Source organism: Carcharodon carcharias, chromosome 4 (genome assembly GCF_017639515.1).
Source record: "Carcharodon carcharias isolate sCarCar2 chromosome 4, sCarCar2.pri, whole genome shotgun sequence".
In the NCBI taxonomy this organism is placed as follows: domain Eukaryota; kingdom Metazoa; phylum Chordata; class Chondrichthyes; order Lamniformes; family Lamnidae; genus Carcharodon; species Carcharodon carcharias.
Window position 1 is genome coordinate 24,512,431 of NC_054470.1, and position 22,128 is coordinate 24,534,558.

General features: G+C 41.5%; 1 protein-coding gene across 3 annotated transcripts in view; it reads right to left on the reverse strand.

Moving 5' to 3' along the window:
* The window catches only part of LOC121277224 (protein prune homolog 2-like), a 496,270-nt gene extending 475,662 nt beyond the window's left edge, over nt 1-20,608 (reverse strand). For all 3 annotated transcript variants that reach the window (XM_041186396.1, XM_041186394.1, XM_041186397.1), the window contains exon 1: nt 20,414-20,608. In XM_041186396.1, coding sequence (XP_041042330.1) covers nt 20,414-20,449 — 36 coding nt within the window. In that variant the 5' untranslated portion in view covers nt 20,450-20,608. The remainder of the gene's footprint in view (nt 1-20,413) is intronic.
* Nucleotides 20,609-22,128: the final 1,520 nt, after the last annotated feature.

A 22,128-nucleotide genomic window follows, 5' to 3' on the forward strand; every position in this document is an offset into this window, starting at 1 on the left:
CATGGAGAAAGCTGACCACATTCTTCTTCAGCAGACATACAAAGAGACTTCCCACTTTCCAACAAGATATGCTCAATTATTTTTGGCTTTCAAGGATGTGGCAACCCATGACAACTTTGCCATTGTTATCCATCCCTAGTTGTCCTGATGTGGTGAGAGGATTCTTCTCCTTGAATCACTGCCATCCTTGTGCTGGTGGTACTCCCACAAGGAATTCCTGGAATATGACCAAGGAGCAATGGCACATGTTCAACTTCAGGACAGTGCATGACTTTGGAGGGGAAGTTTCCAGTGATGATATTTGGATGATTTGACTGCTCGTGTCATTTTCATGATATAGGTTGTGGCACTTGAAGATATAATCGAAGTAAGCTTGAAGAGATGCTACAGTTGCATCCTGTGAATAGCAAATACTGCAACCACATTATGCCAGGAGTGAAGGGGCTGGATTATAGGTGGTGGCAGGAAACTAATTTAGTGGACAAAACAAAAACAGAATTACCTGGAAAACTCAGCAGGTCTGGCAGCATCGGCGGAGAAGAAAAGAGTTGACGTTTCGAGTCCTCATGACCCTTCAACATTCTGTTCTGTTGAAGGGTCATGAGGACTCGAAACGTCAACTCTTTTCTTCTCCGCCAATGCTGCCAGACCTGCTGAGTTTTTCCAGGTAATTCTGTTGTTGTTTTGGATTTCCAGCACCCGTAGTTTTTTGTTTTTAACTAATTTAGTGGACTGCTTTGCTCTGAATGATATCACACTAATGGAATGTTGCTGTGGTTTTATCCATCCAGGCATGTATGAGCATTACACCGCACTCCTGACTTGAACTTTATAGAGTTGTCAGGGAATGAAACACTCACAAGAGAGAGAACCTAGTCTCAGCCCAATTTTTCAAACAGTATTGAAATATCTGGTCCACTTAAGCCATTAGTCAATGATGACTCAGTTCATGTGGTAGAGATGCTTTTGAAGGTCAAGGAGAGGTGATGGAGCCTTTCATTTTGTTTTAGATAGCCATTCTCCCTTACCTGATCCAAATGTTAGCTGCATTTTTATCCAGAATTTTGTCCAGTTCCTGCTGTAGGCTAATGTGACTTGCTTCATGACCAGAGGAATCATGCCTATAGCAGAGTACTTTAGTGTCATCAGCTGACGTTATGACAGAGGGAAAATCACTGATCAAGCAGCTGTGAAGGTATTGTCAAGGACAGTGCCCTGAGCCGCTCTACAAATATGTCTTGGAGTTGTGATGATTGGTCTCTGACATCTTTCTATGTATACCATATGACTCCAGTCACTAGAGAATTCTCCTTCTGACAGCCTACAGCAATGCACAGCCAAGAGTGGGGCAAAAGTCTTACCCCAATATTGCAGAAGGACTAAAACAGTGAATGGAAATTCCACCTGTAGCCTTTTCCGTGCTGAAAGCAACACCATCAGCCCATGCATCAAGACAAAGAGTTTGACGTGGTTCAAGGGTGGGATTATCTGCACTTTCACTTATACACCTTTGAAGAAAGGAGCTTTGATCTACAAGTGACGTTGCTGTCATTATCAAACATGTTCCATATTGGGCAATGAGGACTTAATACTAAAACTAAGTTAAAAAGTGAGTTTTCCATATCCCAATGTTACATCCTGCATCTTGAAAAAAAAATTAAATTTCACAAAAGCATTGCATGGATAAAACAGATAAAGAAAACAGATGTGTAGTCTTTTATGAGACCATCATCTTTAAAAGGAATTGTCATGCAAGCCTATTCTTGTTTGCAGAGGGAGAAAACGTAGGAAACATCTTATTGTTTTCATGATAATGCTTTGCATAAATGATTTAATGACAATTTTGTTAATACAGTGCACGTTTTCAAGCAAAAACGTTCTGCCAAACATTTTGTCGAAAACATTGGCTTTCAATATTCTAAAGTCTGATTCAAACCACCTACACAACAAACATTTACTTTCCTAGTTACAAGAAAGTTGAAAGGATCAACAGCATGCTAACCAATGCCTTTGACCAATAATAGGTCATAAACTTCAAAATATTGCAACCATTAGGGAGAGTAAATTAGTTTGCAGTGACTGTTGCAAAAACTGATGATGCTTGTTTTATGATTCAGCAGAAACACTGCATTAATTCAGGAAGCTATCTCAGAAGACATCAGGGGACTCACCACTGCACAAATATCACGGAAAAACTTCCTGTGCCTAAAGTCAATTTCATTGCTGACTATGGCCAAAATTCAAATTCAATGCATTAAAACCACAAACAAAATTTGCATAATAGGCAAAGTAGATCCTGTACCTTTACTACATATAAATATGGCTTTGTCATTTCATAACATTCTCTATTTTTTCTGTACCAAATGCTGTAGTCAAAATAAAATCTGCATTGCTCTGCAGCTGAATTGCCATTGCTAACCAGTTGCTTTTAAGGCTGAAACTTTCTTTGTAAGACTTGATGTACTAAAAATGTGTTACAAGTTTTAAAATGACCAATAATTGTGTTAATTTCCAGTGCATAGCAAAAAAATAAACATTTTATGAAACATTATCCATATATCAGCACATTTCTCATAGAATTTCATACTTTTATAATCTATAATGTATACAGGCACGTGGTTCATGGATACACAAAATGCAGACGGGATCTTCCGGCCCCACCCGTAGCCAGGATTATTCGGTCCCACCTAAAGTCAATGGACTTTGGCTGGGCCGCCACACCCCCACGGTGGGTCCCGCCAGAAAATCCCAGCCATTCGAATTTTAAAATATGCTTAACTATAATCACTAGAAAGTGTAACAGTGACATTTATCCTTATAACATGCCCAAGAGATAATGAACATTTGAAAATGTGGGATAAATCACATAATTCCAGTGAATTCACCATCTGGGCTTATATAACTGGCAAAAACTGGCAAACTTAATTTGTAAAATACTGACCATGAGGTTACACAGGAAGCATAACTTCAGGGAGTATTTCTTTCATGAAAGATTAAGCACATTCAATGTGAACCCTATGCACTGAAATAGCACACAAAGTATTTTCGCTTTACTTTTATATCCCTGTGACACTGTTCATAACTAACTCAGGACCTGGAAAGAAAAAAAATTACATTTATGTAGCACCTTTCATGTCCTCAGAACATCCCTAACTACTTTTGAAGTTCAATCACTATTGCAATATAAAGAGATGTTATAACCAATATTCACAAAAGGTACCACAAATATCAATAAGAAATGGCCAGCTGCTATCTTTTGGTGGTGTTGGTTGAAGGATGCAGATTGGCCAGGATGCCAGGCTACTCCTGTTTTACTAATAATGCCACAGAACCTCAGTTTAATGGCACACCTTAAACACAGCACAGCAATGGTAACGCACTGGCACCAGTCTAGATTACATGCTAACTTTTGTAATGAAACTTGAATCCATGAACTTCTGACTCAATGAGAACGATACATTGGGCCAAGCTGTCGCTTTCTGACATTCGCTACAGTTCCACCAACATCTAAATGCAACAACAGTTAATTTATTGTTCATTTAAATTTATTGAATAAGTGATGCATCACATGGCTAACATGAGCTAAAATTATTGCATACCATACTGATACCTGATATATACAGGTCTCACAAGTATTATTTTATATTTGCAACTTTATTTACCGATCACTTTACAAAATGTTCTTCAAATGCAAGTAATTCTATTCTTCCCTGTTCATAACATCCCACCCTTAGTTGTTTACATAACATGTTTTACTCCATCTAACTCCCAAGGTTTGCTAAAAATACAAGGAAGGACTTTGTCTGTTTATTCTTCCCTCCTCCCTCTTAGAACCCTTACTATTTTCATAGCACAATTGTAGAAGTTATTTTTTTTAATCCCCTTTCACACAGTGACTTTGTAATTCTTGGGGGTGCTCTTTTGACGTATGCTATACCAGGGAAGTTTTTTTCCACCATTCCTTCTACAACGAGCAGCACCTTGAACAAGTGGCTGTTTACTCTGTTCCAGGCCGGATTGACTGCAATAGTCACAATGCCAGAGCTCAGTATCAAAGTCTTTTTTTAATATAAATATCGCCTCTGGCCCTGGCATGAATATCAGTTTTTCTCAGCAACCTAAAAACTTCATTCCAAACAACACTACTAGCTAAAATGTTTTATTTAATGGCTTGAAGCTCTAAAAAAGAAATGCTTTTTTTTCTCTAATTACCTATGCCTCACTATAATTTGAGATTTTCACACAAATCACCCTTGTTGAAACATTGATGTAACTTTCCAACTATATCAAACCACAATGCAATGGCATCATGAGAGAATCATCACATTGAACACTCTTCATCATTCTATTTGTAACCTTGTTGTGACAAGAGGGAAGTGATCTCTTCCAGGCTTTTGCTCTTCCTAAAATGGTAACATCTTTAAGTTTTATATTTTATTACTGCAAATGACAAAGTGTTTAATCTGTCTATTTTCTAAATCCCAAATAAATATTGAAAGAATTCGGATATAAAACGAAGCCACATTGACAAGCAAATATGTGTACATATTGGGCTGGATTTTACAGCCCTCCAACCAGAGTGTATGTAGGCAAAAGGCTAGTAAAATACAGCACATAGCCTTCCCACTGACTACCACCTACCCACCCCCAACCTGTCTCCCATTTTTCATTGGGCAGGGAAGGCATCAGGCCTAACCTTGGGGCTACTGGGGCCCTTATGTGGCCAATTAATTACTAAAGTGCCTTATTCTGCCTTCTCTGCTATTTTACCCATGGCAGAGGGAGGCCCATGCCAAACGGGAAGCCTGGCAGCTTCTATTGCGCAAGCTGGTGTCAGGCAAGAGGGGGAACCTCCTTTGATGATCCCTTTACTGATCAGAGGCACATTGCCCCCCTACCAAGGTCATAACACCATCCCCGTAATCCTCCCTCCAACCAGTCTCTCACATCTGGTCCACTACAACATTGGTGAAGACTTTCAGTAGGAGTCACAACAGAATGTCTAGTCACAGTAAAATCAGAGGCAAAGGGCATGCCAACGACAAGACTCGCTCCTCCAGAGCCAGTCCCCAGTTCCCCATCGGCCGTATCCAGCGGCTGCTGCGCAAGGGTCACAATGCCAAGCATGTCGGGGCCGGAGCCCCCGTCTATCTGGCCTCCGTCCTCGAGTACCTGACGGCCAAGATCCTCGAGCTGGCTGGCGACACAGCCCAGGACAACAAGAAGACTTGCATCATCTCACTGCCACCTGCAGCTCGCTATCCGCAAAGACGAAGAGCTCAACAAGTTACTGGGAGGGGTCACCACAGCCCAGGATGGGGTCCTGCCCAACATCCAGGCTGTGCTGCTGCCCAAGAAAACTGGTCACCCCAGCAAGGTTTACGCCTGAAGGGGTGAGATCAGAAAAAGATCAAACCCTATCTGGGGTCTGCCAGTCGGGCCCCGCTGATACCTCAGACTTACCTTGAAGTGCAGCTTCATAACCTCCAGGTTAACCTTCAGGGACTGCCTGTAGTCCTAACAGTGGCCACTCCTCGAACCACGTGCTACTGGGACGACAGAGCTGGTGGCTAATCCGATCGGTTGGCAACTCACTAAAGCAGAACTTTATCCCCAATGGGGGTGAAAGTCTATCCCTGAGGCAATTAACAATGCTTCCAGTTTGAAAGGACTGCAGGGCAGCCAGCTTTGTGATGGACAGGCTCCCTCCTGGCTTTTTATTCAGGACAGCGTAGAACACAGCGCCCTATAAAATCCAGCTTATTGAATTGAATTTACTTCTAGTATTGGTGATGGGGTGGCTTTAGTCTACCACTAAGTCACACATTTAAGGTCAGAAGGCCTAATTGTATGAACAGGACATTAACTAGAGGGCAGTTGCTGTTTGATCAGGGAATTTAGAGATTGGAATGTTCTTGCATGCTTCAGACCAGAGACCTGGACCTGGACTTTTCTTCCATTGATGTGTCTGCAGTGGAACAGTGTTAACAGCTGCCAACATGAAACTGCCAATAACCCACCAGAATTTTCACCTGTTGACTTCACTAGACATGCAGGGTGCATTGGAAGTCAGAAATTCACCTTTCATGCATGTACCACCATTGTCAGGGGAGTAATATCATTCTGATATAGCATTTCAAAGGTCACAGGTCAACTTCACTACTCAGCAAGGTGGGTGCAAGGGACAGCATCACAAAGATGTTAGCAACTGGATAAGCCACCAGATTTTCCCCCATTCAGCAGAAGTGCTGCTGGCAGACATGAGAGACCATCTGCTGGGCAATCAGGGCATAGGAGAGTGGTAAATGCCGCCTGGGGGAGATGGCACAGACAGTGCAGAAGGATTCTTAAACCTGCAGAATAACCTGGAGACTATGATAGCACAGGATATTAAGCTTTAAGAAGAACTAAGAGCACTGGTGGTTATCACTGTGATAACTTCTATAGGTATGTAAAAAGGAAAAGATTGGCAAAGACAAATGTGGGCCCACTACAAGAAATTTATCATGGGGAATAAGGAAATAGCAGAGAGACAAATACTTTGGGCGGGATTTTCCAGTCCCATTTCCTGCCCAAAGTCAACTGACCATTAGCTGTTCTGTCAAATTTTCCATTGCGCCCAAGATAATTCCTGCGGCAGGCAGGACCGAAAAATCTCATCTTTTGTGTCTGTCTTCATGGAGGCAGATAGTCCAGGGAGTGTTTTTCTATGAGGGAACCAAGGCACTAGCAAGAATGAGGAACTCAAAGAAATTAGTATTGGTAAAAAGGTAGTACTGGAGAAATTAGTGGGACAAAAAGTTAATAAATCCTTACATGATCTGCATCCTAGAGTGTTGAAGGAGCTGGCTGTCGAGGTGGTGGATGCATTTTCCAAAATTTGATAGACTCTGGAATAGTTTCTGCAGATTGGAAGGTGACAAATGTAACCCCATTATTTAAGAAAGGAAGGAGAGAGAAAACAGATTACCACTGACCTGTTCACTTGACATCAATTGGAAGGAAAATGCTGGAATCAATTATAAAGGATGTGATAACTAGGCACTTTGAAAACAATGGTAGGATTGGGCAGAGTCAACATGGATTCCTGAAAAGGAAATCGTGTTTGACAAACCTGTTGGAGTTCTTTGAGAATGCACCTAGCAGAATAGCTAAGGGGAAGCCAGTGGATGTAGTGTATTTGGATTTTCAGAAGGCTTTCGATAAGGTCCCATACAGGTTAGTAGGCAAAATCAGCACAAGGGATTAGGTAGGTAATATAATGGCATGGATGTTCTCCGACAGAAAACAGAGTAGGAATAAATGGGTCATTCACAGGTTGACAGGCTGTGACTAGTGTAGCACTGCAAGAATCAGTGCTTGGGCTCCAGCTATTAACAATCTATATCAAATGGTTTGGATACGGGGATCAAATGTAATATTTCCAAGTTTTCTTTTCTTTGTTCTTTCAGGGGATGTGGGTGTCACTGGCAAGGCCAGCATTTGATGCCCATCCCTAATTGTCCTTGAACTGAATGGCTTGCTAGGCCATTTCAGAGAGTAGTTAAGAGTCAACCACATTGCTGTGGGTCTGGAGCCACATATAGGCCAGGCCAAGTAAGGGTGGCAGATTTCCTTCCCTAAAGGACATTAGTGAAGCAGAGGGGTTTTTATGACAATCGATGATAATTTAATGGTCACCATGGTTTGCAGATGACATGAAACTAGGTGGGAATGTGAGTTATGAGGAGGATGCAAAGAGGCTTCAAGAAGATTTAGACAGGCTAAGTGAGTGGGCAAGTACATGGCAGAGGGAATATAATGTGGAAAAATGTAAAGTCATCCACTTCAGTAGGAAAAATAGAAATACAGAGTATTGCTTTAATGGCGAGAGATTGGAAACTGTTGATGTCCAAAGGGACCGAGATATCATTGTTCTTAAGTCACTGAAAGCTGCAGGTACAGAAGCAATTAGGGAGATAAAAGGAAAGTTAGTCTTTATTGCGAGGATTTGAGTACAAAAGTAAAGAAGTCTGCAATTGTATAGGACCTTGGTGAGACCATACCTGGAGTATGTACAGTTTTGGTCTTGTTACCTAGGGAAGTATATACATACCATGCAGGCAGTGCAATGAAGGTTCACCAGACTGATTCCTGGAATGGGATTGTCCTATGAAGAGAGGTTGAGGAGACTGGACCTTAGAGTTTAGAAGAATGAGAGTGGATCTCATTAAAGCATACAAAATTCTTACAGGGCTTGACAGTGTAGATATATGAAGGATGTTTCCCCTGGCTGGGGGATCTAGAACCAAGCAGCACAGTACCAGAATAAGAGGCAGGCCATTTAGGACCGAGGTAAGGAGGCACCTCTTCCTTCAGAGGGTGGTGAATCTTTGGAATTCTCTACTGCAGAGGGCTGTGGAAATCAACAGATTTTTAGATAATAAAGTTATCAACGGATATGGGGATAGTGTGGGAAAATGGCTTTAAGGTAGAAGATCAGCCATGATCTAGTTGAATGGTGGAGCAACCTTGAGGGGCCAAATGGGCTACTTCCATTCCTATTTCCTATGTTCCTAGATACCAATATGCCAATGTATGCTTTACTCAAAGTACTTCCAAAGGGTTTTCAAGCCCTCATTTGGACTATTAGGTCTGTTAAAACATTGGCCAGTACCACAGTGCATCTGTGTGCAACAGCAGTGGGCTGTAAATGATTGGGTAAAGATGGCAATGGCTCTTCAGAGAGTAGCAGTGAGCCTACCTCCTTAAGGTCCACTCTGCTACCTTCACCAAAAGGAACTCTAAACACCTAAGAGCCTAAATCATAAGCAAGATGTTTCAGAGGTACAAGGAAAACCATGCCATAGAAAGAGAGATTGGGGAGAGTGATAAAGAACTTGCGGAAACTGGCACGTTTTAGAGAGGGTCTTAGATGGGAGAGGTTTAAGGAAGATGTTCCTGAGAGTGGGGCCTAGATAAGTAAAGGCGTAGCTATCAACAGTAGGGCAAAGGGGGAGGGGATGCATAAGAGGTCAGAGTAAGAGCAGTGGAGGAACCTGGGAGGTTATAGGGCTTAAGGTATTTATGGAGATCAGAAAAGGCACACAACCACAGGGGAATTTAAAAACAAGGACAAGAACATTACATTTTAAATACTGACAGACTGGGAGCCAAAGTAGGTGGAGTGATGATCAAACAGGGTTAGCTGCAGCTGCAGTGGTAGCACTTGCAGCTGAGTAAAAAGGTTGTTGGTTCAAGTTCCATTCTGGTGGCTTAAGCATAGCACAGAGAATGCTGCAGCCTTAGCAGTACTGTCTTTCAGATAAGATATTAAACTGATACCTCTTCTGTGCTCTCAAGTGAATGTTAATGATCCCAAGGCACTGTTTTGAAGAAGAGCAGGGGGTTTATTCTGATGTCCTGCTAATGTTTATCCCTCAATCAATATATCACTAAAAACAGGTTATCTGGTTATTATGACATTGAAATTTGTGGGAGTTTCCATGCACTAATTGACTGCCATGCTTCCTACATTACAACAGTACACTTCAAAAGTACTTAATTAGCTGTAAAGCACTATGCAATGTCCTGAGTTTGTGAAAGGCAACTTATAATCCAAGCTTTTTTTTCCCAAGGTTTTGGGCAGGTTAGGAAATGAGCAGAATTTTAGATAAACTAGAGATTTTTTTTCGAGGTGGGAGGAGGTGGAAGATAGAAGGCTGACAAGGAGATCACTACAGTCCCAAAGTCTGGCAGTGAAAAAGACAGGTATGATGACTTCATCAGGGGATAGAGAGATGGAACAGTGAGAGGTATTAGGTTCTTTGCAAGATAATCAGGGACTGGGAGGAAGGGAATGAAGCTCAGGTTAGGGGCGATGGGGGAAATAGTGAACGATCGGGGGAGATAGGGTTTGGGGTAAGGAAACAGGTAAGACAGTGATGGCGCTGGGGGTGTTGGAGGAATTAGAATCGGTGTGGGAGCTTAAACAGGAGAGAGGTTGGTGGAAATTGGCTTGAGGGAAAATGAGAGACTGGGGAATGAGGCTTGGTAATGTGGGATTGAGGAGAAAAGGAAGTGGGGATCAACGATGGAGCTTCAGGTGAGGGAGTGATTTCAGATAGCAAGCATTATGTCCACTTGGTGCCACAAATTTATTATATTTGCAGTATTGATGAAAAGTGGCTTCAGGTGCAAATCAAAGAACAAAGAACAAAGAAAAGTACAGCACAGGAACAGGCCCCTCGGCCCTCCAAACCTGCGCTGATCATATTGCCGGCAACTAAAACATTTTGCACTTCCAGGGTCCATATCCCTCTATTCCCATCCTATTCATGTATTTGTCAAGCTGCCTCTTAAACACCACTATCGTACCTGCTTCCATCACCTCCTCTGGCAGCGAATTCCAGACACTCACTTCCCTCTGCATAAAAAACTTGCCCCGTACATCTCCTCTATAATTTTCTCCTCTCACCTTAAATCTATGTCCCCTAGTAATTGACTCTTCCACTCTGGGAAAAAGCTTCTGATTATCTACTCTGTCCATGCCACTCATCATTTTGCAAACTTCTATCAAGTCGCCCCTCAATTTCCATCGCTCTAGTGAGAACAATCCGAGTTTTTCCAACCTCTCCTCATGGCTAATAACCTCCAGACCAGGCAGCATCCTGGTAAACTTCCTCTGGACCCTCTCCAATGCCTCCATATCCTGCTGGTAATGTGGCAACCAGAATTGCACGTAATATTCCAAGTGTGGCCTAACCAAGGTTCTATACAGCTGCAGCATGACTTCCCAGCTTTTATACTTAATACCCCTGCCAATGAAGGCAAGCATGCCATATGCCTTATGCCTTCCTGACTACCTTATCCACCTGCGTTGCCACTTTGTGTCCTGTGGACCTATACACCCAGATCCCTCTGCCCGTCAATGCACTTAAGGGTTCTGCCATTTACTGTATAATTCCTACCTGTATTAGTCCTTCCAAAATGCATTACCTCGCATTTGTCCAGATTAAACGCCTTCTGCCATTTCTCCGCCCAAGTCTCCAACCGATCTATATCCCGTTGTATCCTTTGACAATCCTCTTCACTATCTGCAACTCCTCCAATCTTAGTGTCATCTGCAAACTTGCTAATTAGCCCAGTTACATTTTCCTCCAAATCATTTATGTATACTACAAATAGCAAAGGTCCCAGCACTGATCCCTGCAGAACTCCACTAGTCACAGCTCTCCATTCAGAAAAGCACCCTTCCACTGCTACCCCCTGTCTTCTATGACCAAGCCAATTCTGTATCCCCCAACTTATTCTACTGCATTTATTGCTCTCAATGCGGTCTCCTCTACATTGGAGAGACCAAACGCAAACTGGGCTACCGCTTTGCAGAACACCCGCAGTCTGTCCACAAGAATGATCCAAACCTCCCTGTCGCTTGCCATTTTAACACTCCACCCTGCTCTCTTGCCCACATGTCTGTCCTTGGCTTGCTGCATTGTTCCAGTGAAGCCCAACGCAAACTGGAGGAACAGCACCTCATCTTCCGATTAGGCACTTTACAGCCTTCCGGACTGAATATTGAATTCAACAACTTTAGATCTTGAACTCCCTCCTCCATCCCCACCCCCTTTCCATTTCTTCCCCCTCCCTTTTGTTTTTTCCAATAATTTATATAGATTTTTCTTTTCCCACCTATTTCCATTATTTTTAAATCTATACCTTTTATGCCCTGTTAATCTTATTCCACCCCACCCCCACTAGAGCTGTACCTTGTGTGTCCTGCCATCCATTCTTAATTAGCACATTCATTTAGATAATATCACCACCTTCAACACCTCTTTGTTCTTTTGTCTGTGACATCTTTTGATTATCTGCTCCTATAACTGCTTGCTTGTCCCTACAACCACACCACCACTTCTCTGCACCCCCCCCCAACCTTAACCCAGCTTATATTTCACCCCTCTCCTAATTTTACTCAGTTCTGTTGAAGGGTCACGAGGACTCGAAGCATCAACATTTTTCTTCTCTGCCGATGCTGCCAGACCTGCTGAGTTTTTCCAGGTAATTCTGTTTTCGTTTTGGATTTCCAGCATCCGCAGTTTTTTGTTTTTATCTCTGCATCCATCTTGCCAGCTCACCTCTGATCCCATGCGACTTTACCTTCTGTACCAGTCTGCCATGAGGGACCTTGTCAAAGGCCTTACTGAAATCCATGTATATAATATCCACTGCCCTTCCATCGTCGATCATCTTTGTCACTTTCTCGAAAAACTCAATCAAGTTAGTGAGACATGACCTCTCTTTCACAAAACCGTGCTGCCTCTCACTAATACGCCCATTTGCTTCTAAATGGTAGTAGATCCGGTCACGAAGTATCTTCTCCAATAATTTCCCTACCACTGACGTAAGGCTCACCGGCCTGTAATTTCCTGGATTTTCCCTGCTACCCTTCCTAAACAATGGAACAACATTGGCCATTCTCCAGTCCTCTGGGACCTCACCCGTAGCCAGTGAGGATGCAAAGATTTTTGTCAAGGCCCCAGCAATCTCCTCACTTACCTCCCTCAGTACTCGGGGTAGATCCATCTGGGGACTTGTCCACCTTAATATTCTTCAAGACACCTAACACCTCCTCTTTTTTGATCTCAACATGATCCAGGCTATCTACACACTCTTCCCTAGACAAATCGACCTCTAAGTCCTTCTCTTTGGTGAATACTGACGAGAAGTACTCATTTAGTATCTCTCCCATTTCTTCTGGCTTCACACACAGATTCCCACCTCTGTCCCTGAGTGGGCTTACCCTTTCCCTGGCTCCCCTCTTACTTTCTACATATGTATAAAAGGCCTTGGGATTTTCCTTAATCCTGGTTGCCAGTGACTTTTCATGACCCCTTTTAGCCCTTCTGACTCCTTGCTTAAGTTTTTTCCTACTTTCTTTATATTCCCCATGGGCTTCATCTGTTCCCAGCATTCTAACCCTTACGAATGCTTCCCTTTTTTCTTTGATTAATCTCGCAATATCCTTCGTTATCCAAGGTTCCTGAAACTTGCCATGCTTATCCTTCATCCTAGCAGGAACATGCCGGTCCTGAATTCTTATCAACTGACGTTTGAAAGCCCCCCACATGTCAGTTGTTGATTTGCCCTCAAACATCCGCCTCCAGTCTAGACTCCTCAGTTCCTTCCTAATATTGTTATAATTAGCCTTCAGTGTAAAGGTAGCAAAAGAAATCAGGAGTAAGACTGGCAACCAGAATCCTGAGTTTGCTCAGCTAAGTAGCACAAAGTCCAGCTTAACAGAGTAATTAATTAACTAGGGGAATTTTGTGAGTGACAGAATCCAGTACAGTGAGGGTTTAGGTGCTGGTCTGGTATTTTACAAATCAAGGAGTGGACCGAAAGAGGGACCTGGAGGCCTTATAACTGAAGTCCAGGGGTATTAATTACATAAGTAGGTAGGTGATGGGTTCATGAGCTTTAAGGTTTCTTCTTTTCTCTAAACTACAGGAGTAGTTTAAACTAGGACCAGGAAAGTATAAGTAGTGTATTAAATTCATGGCTTAACTAGTTAAACTACTTTATACAAATATTCATTGAATAAAGACTTTAATTAATTAAATAAATAAAATAAGATTAGTCTATGATATGGCAGAGTGGGTCATGTGTCTGAACTGCAGAACGTGGGAGTTTGTGATTCGAGACAGTCCTAAGCAAACACATCTGCAGATGTCTCCATCTCAAAATCTCTCCGACTCAGTCACTGAGCTGAAATGAGTGTTGGAGAAACTGCAACACATAAGGGAAGGGGAGGATTTTCTGCATGGTTTTAAAAATAATATATAGTCGTACCCTAGAGGAAAACACATATTCAGGAAAGGGAGTGTGTGATTGATAAGGGAGTTGGTAGCAGGGATTTAGGAGAGGTTAAGAAGGAGACCCCACAGACACTGGTCCTGTCCAACAGGTCCGATGTGTTCCCTAACTGTGAGGACACAGAGAACGACAGCATGGAGGGCAGCTACAAATCAGACCAAAGCACCATGGCTCAGAAGGCTGTCTGGGGCGGGAGGGGAGGCGATGGGCAGGGGGCAGGGGGAGGGGAGGCAAACAGAAGGTCAGAATAGAAATGTGAAAGCAATAGTGGACACTATAATTAGGGGTATAAATAGTGTCCTCTGCAGCCAAGAATGAGAATCCTAAATGGTGTGTTATCTACCCAGTGCCAGGGTCAGGGTTATCTCATGGCAGCTGGGGAGGCAAAATCCAGTTGTCATAATCCATGTTGGAAGAAATGACATAGGTTGGAACAAGGGAGAGGCCCTGTTGAAGGAGCTTCAGGAGTTAGGCTCTAAATTAAAAAGCAAGACTTCAAGGTTAATAATCTCTGGATTACTGCCTGAGCCATGTGCAAATTGGCATCAGAGCCAACAGATCAGGAGAATTAACACATGGCTAAAGGGCCAGTGTTGGGAAAGAGGGATTACTTTTCATGGGACACTGACACCAGTGCTGAGACAGGAAAGAATTGTACTGATGGGATGGGAATTGGGGTGGAATCGGTATTCCAATGGAAAGGTTGAACATCGAGGCAACAAAGGTTTTAAATTGGTTGGGGAGATCTACAAGAAATGTAACTAGCCTAAATGTAAACAAAGCAGGGCAGGAGAGCATAGGAAAGAATAAACTAAGAGAAAGGGAGTTATAGAACAGGAGTCTAAAATGATGGTTAAACAAAGTAAGAGGAAATCCTATTAAAAATCTGTTAAAATGTCTATATAACAATGCACACAGTGCCCATAATAAAACAGGAGGTGATCATGCATCGAACAGTTGGAGTTACTGAGAGATGGCTACAGAAAAATCAAGACTGGGAATTAAACATTGCAGGATATAACATATTTAGAAAAGATAGAGAAGAAAAAGGGAAGGTAGATTGGCTGTACTTATAAGGAAAAACCTAATGGCAGTAGAAAAAAGGATGCAGCTATCAACAAGACAAATCTCTATGTATGGAAAAAAAGATAATAAAAGATCAATCACACTAATAGGTCTGTCACACTAACAGTCTATCGACCACCAAAGAGTGGAAGAGAGATGAAGACGGAAATATACAGATAAATTAGGGAATTGAGTAAAAAAATCATAGAATTATAATCTTGGGCAATTTCAAATACTCCACGATTAATTGGATAAGAGGTGGGTAAAGGGGATAAGGGAATGCAGTTCCTACAATTTGTACAGGACGCCTTTCTAACCCAATATGTAAAAATTGCATAAAGGGAAGGTTCACTATTGGATCAAATAATGGGGAATGAACCAGAGCAGATAAGAGAAGTAAAAGTAGGGGAACATGTAGGCAGTAGTGACCATAATGCAGTGGCTTTAAGATGATAAAATAGGACATAAGTATTAAGAAAGCCAGGTTAATAGATTGGAAAAAAGCTGATTTTGAGGGATGGAGAACAGAACTTGAGAAAATAAAATGGGCAACAATATTGGCAAAAAACAACATAGACCAGGAATTGGAAACACTTAAAACAGTGTTCAACAGAAAAATATATTCCACTGCCCACTGAGCCATGGCTGACACAAAATTACAGGAAGATATTAATGAACCTGCTGAATGAGCAAATAATTGGCAATCAACACAGTTAATGTGAGGTAGTACATTTTAGAAGAACTGGTAGATCCCTCCCTCCTTACAAGAAGCAGCCTAAATGTAAAAGTAGAGCATGAGAACATAGGGAAGAATAAACTAAGGGAGGGCATTGATGGCAAGGGAATAGACAGGATTATAGAACAGGAGCATAAAAAGATGGTTAAAAATATAGTGAGTGGAAATCCTATTACTTGGAAGGTGTAAGTCTAGGTGGGTAAAGGAATGATGCGATCTTGCAATATAAATACACCAATCTCTAAAATTTGTACCACAGGTTAGCAAAACCATTAAAAAAAAAACAGCAAACCAAGCACTAGGGATAGAACTGAAAAGTAGGCAAGTTATGCTAAACCCATACCAAACTTTGATTATACCACATTTGGGAGTACTGCATGCAGTTCTGGTCACCAAATTATAAAACCGATATGGAGGCACTGGAGAGGATGCAGAGATTTACAACGATGATACCAGAAATGCGTAGATATACATACCAGGAAAGGATCAACATGCTGAGTCTCCTCTCTTGAAAAAGGAAGATTGAGGGGCGACCTTATAAAGGTCTTTAAGACTATGAAAAGCACTGATAAAATATATGCAGAGAGAATGTTTCCACTTGCGGGGAAGAGCATAACTAGAAGCCATCATTAAGACAGTCGCAAAAATATCCAACAGGGATTTCAGAAGAAAAGTCTTTGCCCATAGAATGGTAAGAATGTGGAACTTGCTACCAGAGAATGGTTTAAGCAAATAGTATATGCAATTAAGAGAAAGCTAGAAAAGTTTATGAGTGAGAAAAGAATAGAGGGTCACAATGCTAGATTCAGTTGAAGAAAGATGGGAGGAGGCTCAAGAGGAACGTAAACACCAGCATGGATTGGTTGGGCTGAATGGCCTGTTTCTGTGCCATGTATTCAATGTAAGTAAGAAAAAGTCCTACACTATCTGGATTCCACATTTGACATAATACAACTCCAGAGAAAAACTGAAGTTTAGAAAATGGCCACATAATTTTCTTGAATAATCAGGCCCTCCAATACAATATTATAAAAACTTTTCAGTGTTAAATGACTAATGCTCCCACCTACTTCTCATGACATTATTAGTTACTTGTGTACCTAATTATTGGTTGCTTGTAGTACACATGTGTGTCTCAAACACTAATATGCAAAACCATCTCCAGACTGGGGTAATTGCAAAGTACAGTAAGGTGCAGGCAGCAACAGACTTGCAGTCTGCCAGCTGAGCATGACACCAGTGCAGATAGCAATCTCAGGTAAGGAGCTGCATTCTTTTTTTAAAAACACTATTCGCCTCAGTTCTGTTCTTGGTTAGCCGAGAACACAAGATCTATCATGGACTATTATAAAAGTAAAGAAGCGTGTCCTCCTGGTCACTCCCTAAATGCATCAATTATTCAGCAACTGTGGCAATCATCAACCATAATCTCCGAGGACATTCTTGTCTGATATTAGCAGACTGCAACTACTTTCCCCAGAAATACCTGCCAAATTGAATAACAAATTATCATCCTAAAGATAAAAGGAAAAATCAAAAATGCTGACAATCTGAAATGTAAAAGCAGCAATTGCTTGAAAGGCACAGGTCAGTCATCTTCTGAAGGTGTGTTAACCATTGGAATGAAAGGTTGACATTTGGGTGAAACCTGTTTTCTTTTTTCAGTTACCGAGGTTAGACAAAAAACACAATTTTTCTCACTCTCTTTGCATAGTGTCCTTGTTGTCTAAGGATTGCTAATCATGACTCTTCCCACATCTCTATGCCATGATATCAAAATACAGCAAGGTGAAGGAGCAGGCCCCAAGAACAACCACCACAGCCGGTACGGGGACTGACACTGTGCCCTCAGTGTTATTAAGGACCATGGTCTTAGCCAACTGAGCTAATCAGGCTCCATGCAATTTAATTTCCTTAAAAAAATTCCAGATAAATTCCTCTTTTCACTGAAATAATAGCATAATGATAAAATGACCAAACAAAATTACAATGATACAATTATTTCAATTTAACTGAAGTGTAATAATGTACAGGAAGCTATAATTTGAAAAGATTTTTTAACAAAAGAGGCCCTACAAAGTATTAAAAAAGAACAGGGCAATATTCAATTTATTAATACACGCCTAATAATTATTGCAGGTGACTTGAAACCTGATAACCCCGATCTACAATTTTCCGCCTTTGGAATTATTTGAAGTTTGAGCAAGGGTACACACTGTTGCACTTTACATTTAATTACTAAACGTTACTTTTTTTCATAGAGTGATACAACACAAGGAAGTCATTGGCCACCAAGTTAAAGAGTTACCCAATTGGTCCCATTCCTCTGCTGTTTCCTCACACCCATGCAACTTCTTCCCATCTATTACTAAAAGTTACTGTTGCTCTGCTGTTACAGGCACATTGGTGCCTAAAATCATGAATGCCTGAAATCAAGCACAATTTCAGTGGTCCACAGAGAGACTGCACCAGAAAAATAGGAGGCTCAAGGTCTGTCCTAAACTTCTCCTTGGGCTTTATCACCATAATTTAGACAAGCTATGTGCACCAGTCAGACACTCCAATGCCACTCATCTGTTGGGGCATAGCCAATTTTGACCAACAAAAATGTCTACAGGTAAGTCCAGAATGGAGAACAAAGGTGGGCCAGCAGCATCGGGAAGTTGTTTTGTCGAGCCAGGAGGAGCAGTCTTTCTCCTTCTGACTCCATAAAAAAGACATTTCAGCAGATTTGGACCTCTTTTTGAGCATTGTCCAGTGATTCCTTTAAGATCTGCAAGATCGTCCACTCAGAACCCAGAAATACTGGTCAAACCTTGCAAATGGGCAGAAGAGGGTCATTTCAATATTGGAATCAAGATTGCCTTCGTTTCAGACAGCTTAATGAATCACAAATTTAAAGGGATTGGCAAAAGAACCAGAAGCGGTATAAGGAAAAAAAGTTCTTTTTTTACACCATGAGTGGTTGGAATTTGAAATGAACTCCTGATAGGTTAGTGTTTACAGATTCAACAGATATATTTGAATAGCAATAATTACAGAGACATGGGGAAAGAGCAGGGGAATGGAACTAATTGGCTTGCTCTTAGAAAGAGTTGGCGCAGGCACAATGGGCCAAATGGCCTCCGTCTGTTGTTGTACTATTCTATGATTCCAGGGTCACCTAATAATAGGTCCAAACTAATTTACCAGTGGTCCAAATGCACATTCAGATCAGGCACCCTTATGAATTGGTTAGCACTGTGCTTGTTTCATGCCTAGACACTAGTTCAACAACGTTGAATTTAGACCCCACTAGCTCAGGCCTATTTCATATGCAATATTGTCTGTCAATATTTACTTCAAACAGTGACTTTTGCCTACTTTTATTATTATAAGGCAACAGCTGAGGTTCAGAGTACATCCAGACAAAAAAGTTACCAGTCTTCAAGCTATTAATACAGGGTTCAAGTCAACAAAAAAATACTTCAATTTGATTATTAGCATGAGGACTTGCATCAAAAAATAAACTTGCTCTTTATGCATTATGCCTGGTAGCAAAAGCTGACAGTATTAACTGATAAATTACAAATTCACAACTACATTTAAATAGAAGCTTCTGGCTATTCTCTAACTGTACAAATATGCACTTTCGTGAGAACTGATATTCTGACCCCCAAGCAGTACCCAAAATTTTATTTGTGTTATTTCATAAGATTCAAGACAATTGCCTAAACAGTAAAATATGGAATTTGAAACTTTTCCTACACTTTTTTGAGGAATACACTTTAAGATACTGTTCATGGTGCCCCCACCCCAACAAAAAAGTCAAATTAATCTCATAGCACAATATCGACAGCAGTAAGCAATAAGCTACATATCATTCCTGATTGTTTTTTTGGGAGTCGACAAACCTATTAATTATCAAGAAATAAAAGTATCAACAATTATGTCATAAAAAGCCATATTCCAGTGATAAAATAATATGGTATTATCGACTTCCTTCCAGTGAAGTGAGGGTGGACAGACCTGCAGAACTAGAGCCCACAAGTCATAGTGAATCCCAACTTCAGTGCATCACCTGCGTGTCAGTCTACTAGCAAATATTGGGGGGCAGTAGTGACATAGACGTTTCCATCACGCCGAGGCTGCAGAGGATTCATTCACGACCAATACCTTTTGAGAAAGCACTGTGCCCAAACTTGGCTCTCAGCAAGACCCCAACGCATCCGCCTCGCCTTTCTCAACCCTGTCCCTCATATTAAAGGAAAACTTGACTTTCTTAACCCTTAACAACTAATCTGACAAACGTATTGAACTCTAAGACCATCATTGTCTCCATATGAAACATGCTAAAAGCCAAAAAAGTATCTAAACTTTGCTGAATTCAATTAAACCTTGAAAAATAATAAGGTTTGCAGATTCCAGTGATGCGCCACAAGGAGCTATCAGTGAGTTTATTTTAAAAAGTAGGTTATGATAGTGAAGTGGAATTAAAGGTTTGTATACAGTGATAACAAAGTGGTCGGTAATCGGTGACAGCTGCCAGCAATGCCCGCCTATTGTAAGCACAAAGGATTGATTTGACTTTTACCTCTATTGTTAAAAAAAAGCAAATCATAAACCACAGTGTAACTAACCCAATCCTCAGCAAAGGACTAGTTCACTGAGTAACATTTTGGAGACTTCACTGGGCTCTCCAGTATAAAATATGTAGGTACTTTATGCTGAACCACCTCACTACTGTTAAAAACTCTGGCAATCTGAGGATACTCTTACCAGAATGGACTTGGTGTGCTGCAAAAACTCTTCCATCTCTCCCGCTTGCTTGGTAATCGCTGAAGCTCTGCATTCGCCAGAAAGTTGAGTCGTATTTTAGCCGGGTTTCGGATCGTTCTGCTGCTCTCAGCTCGGAGCAACACCCTTTAGTGTCTGTCAGTTGGAGACTGTCAGACCTAGCGCATCCCCACCGCTCCCAGCAGCAGTGCGCGCCTGTGCAGCCGCTGCGCTGGCTGCAACCAATCAGCTCACGGTGTCCAGCTCACTGACATCACCTCAGAGTTGCTGCAATTGGCAGGAGTTCAGGGAGTTGCTGCGTGAGACTTATCTGCAGTAGAGCAAGAAGGTAGGAGGCTAGGGAGGACCCTGCTTTATTCAAAAACATTCCCTACTGCCCTGGATTCACTGCTTACTTCTGAACTAGGCACTGTGTTCAAAGCAAAAGTAGTCCCCAAACTTTTTGGGTTCTTCTTGTTGGGAAGAAAATGAGTTGGGAAGAATGAGCATCATTTTCATCACTCTGTGGTTTATCTATGTTGGTTTATATTTCTCATCACTTTTATACAAAATCTCTTGATTAAGAGTTTGTCTCTTGATTTATGAGACACAGGGGTTGGCATGTCTGCACAAAAGACATCCTATAGTCCTACCTATTCAATTTCCCATCCTGTCCAACTTTGAACCAAGGACCTGCATAACCCTGGTATGTGCATTCCTGACAGATCCACAGACTTCTGCAGGGAGGGGCCATCTGCAGCATCCTTTGAGGTGGCCAGATGCTTGGTAGTTGAGTGTCAATGCCATGTGCACATGTTTAAGACTATTAACTGCATAGTAGTGGATGTAATATATGTAAACTCTTTGACTGTACAGAAGCTGATCATTTATTACTTGTCAACTACTGTATTGATTATAAAATTAGATATTTGATGCAAGTTAAAGATGAAAATCAAAAATTTGTTTTGCAAGCATGAAATAAAATCCAAACCATTAAGGGAAGAAGATAAAATTGAACTTCTTTCATGGTGCATAGGTGCACAAACAATTTTTCATAAATTGTTGTGAGCCTTATATTCTACTAATACCAGCTCTCATCTGATTTGGAACCAGCAGTCTTTGATTCCAGTGCTTAGAATGAAATTGTAGAGCACAGCAAAAAAAGTATTGATTGCATTTCGATATTACTGCCTAATTTTCCAATAGTGCTGAAACAATAGTGATGCTGCTGCCATGGATATCAAATTAATACCTTGGCCTAGACTGGAGCAAATTTTTACATTTACTCCTATAATTAATCTGATAGATATTGGAATCATTGTTTGATTGCTGCACAGAAGGAGACCATTCAGCCTGTCTTGTCTGTGCTGGTCCTCTGAAGGAGGAGTTCACCTTGTCCCATCCCCCTGCCCTTTCTCTGTAGCCCTGCAAGTTTTTCCTTTTCTGATAATGGTCCAATTCCCTCTTGACTGCTTTGATTGACCCTGCCTCCACTGTACTCTCAGGCAGTGCATTCCTGATCCTAACCATTCGCTGTGTGAAAAAGATTTTCCTCAAGTCACCATTGTGTCTTTTGCCAATTACCTTAAATCCCTCTGGTTCTTGATCCTTCCACCAATGGGAGCAGTTTCTCCCTATCTACTCTGTCCAGACCTCTCATGATTTTGAATACCTCTATCAAATCTCTCAACCTTTTTTTTCTCCAAGGAGAACAGTCC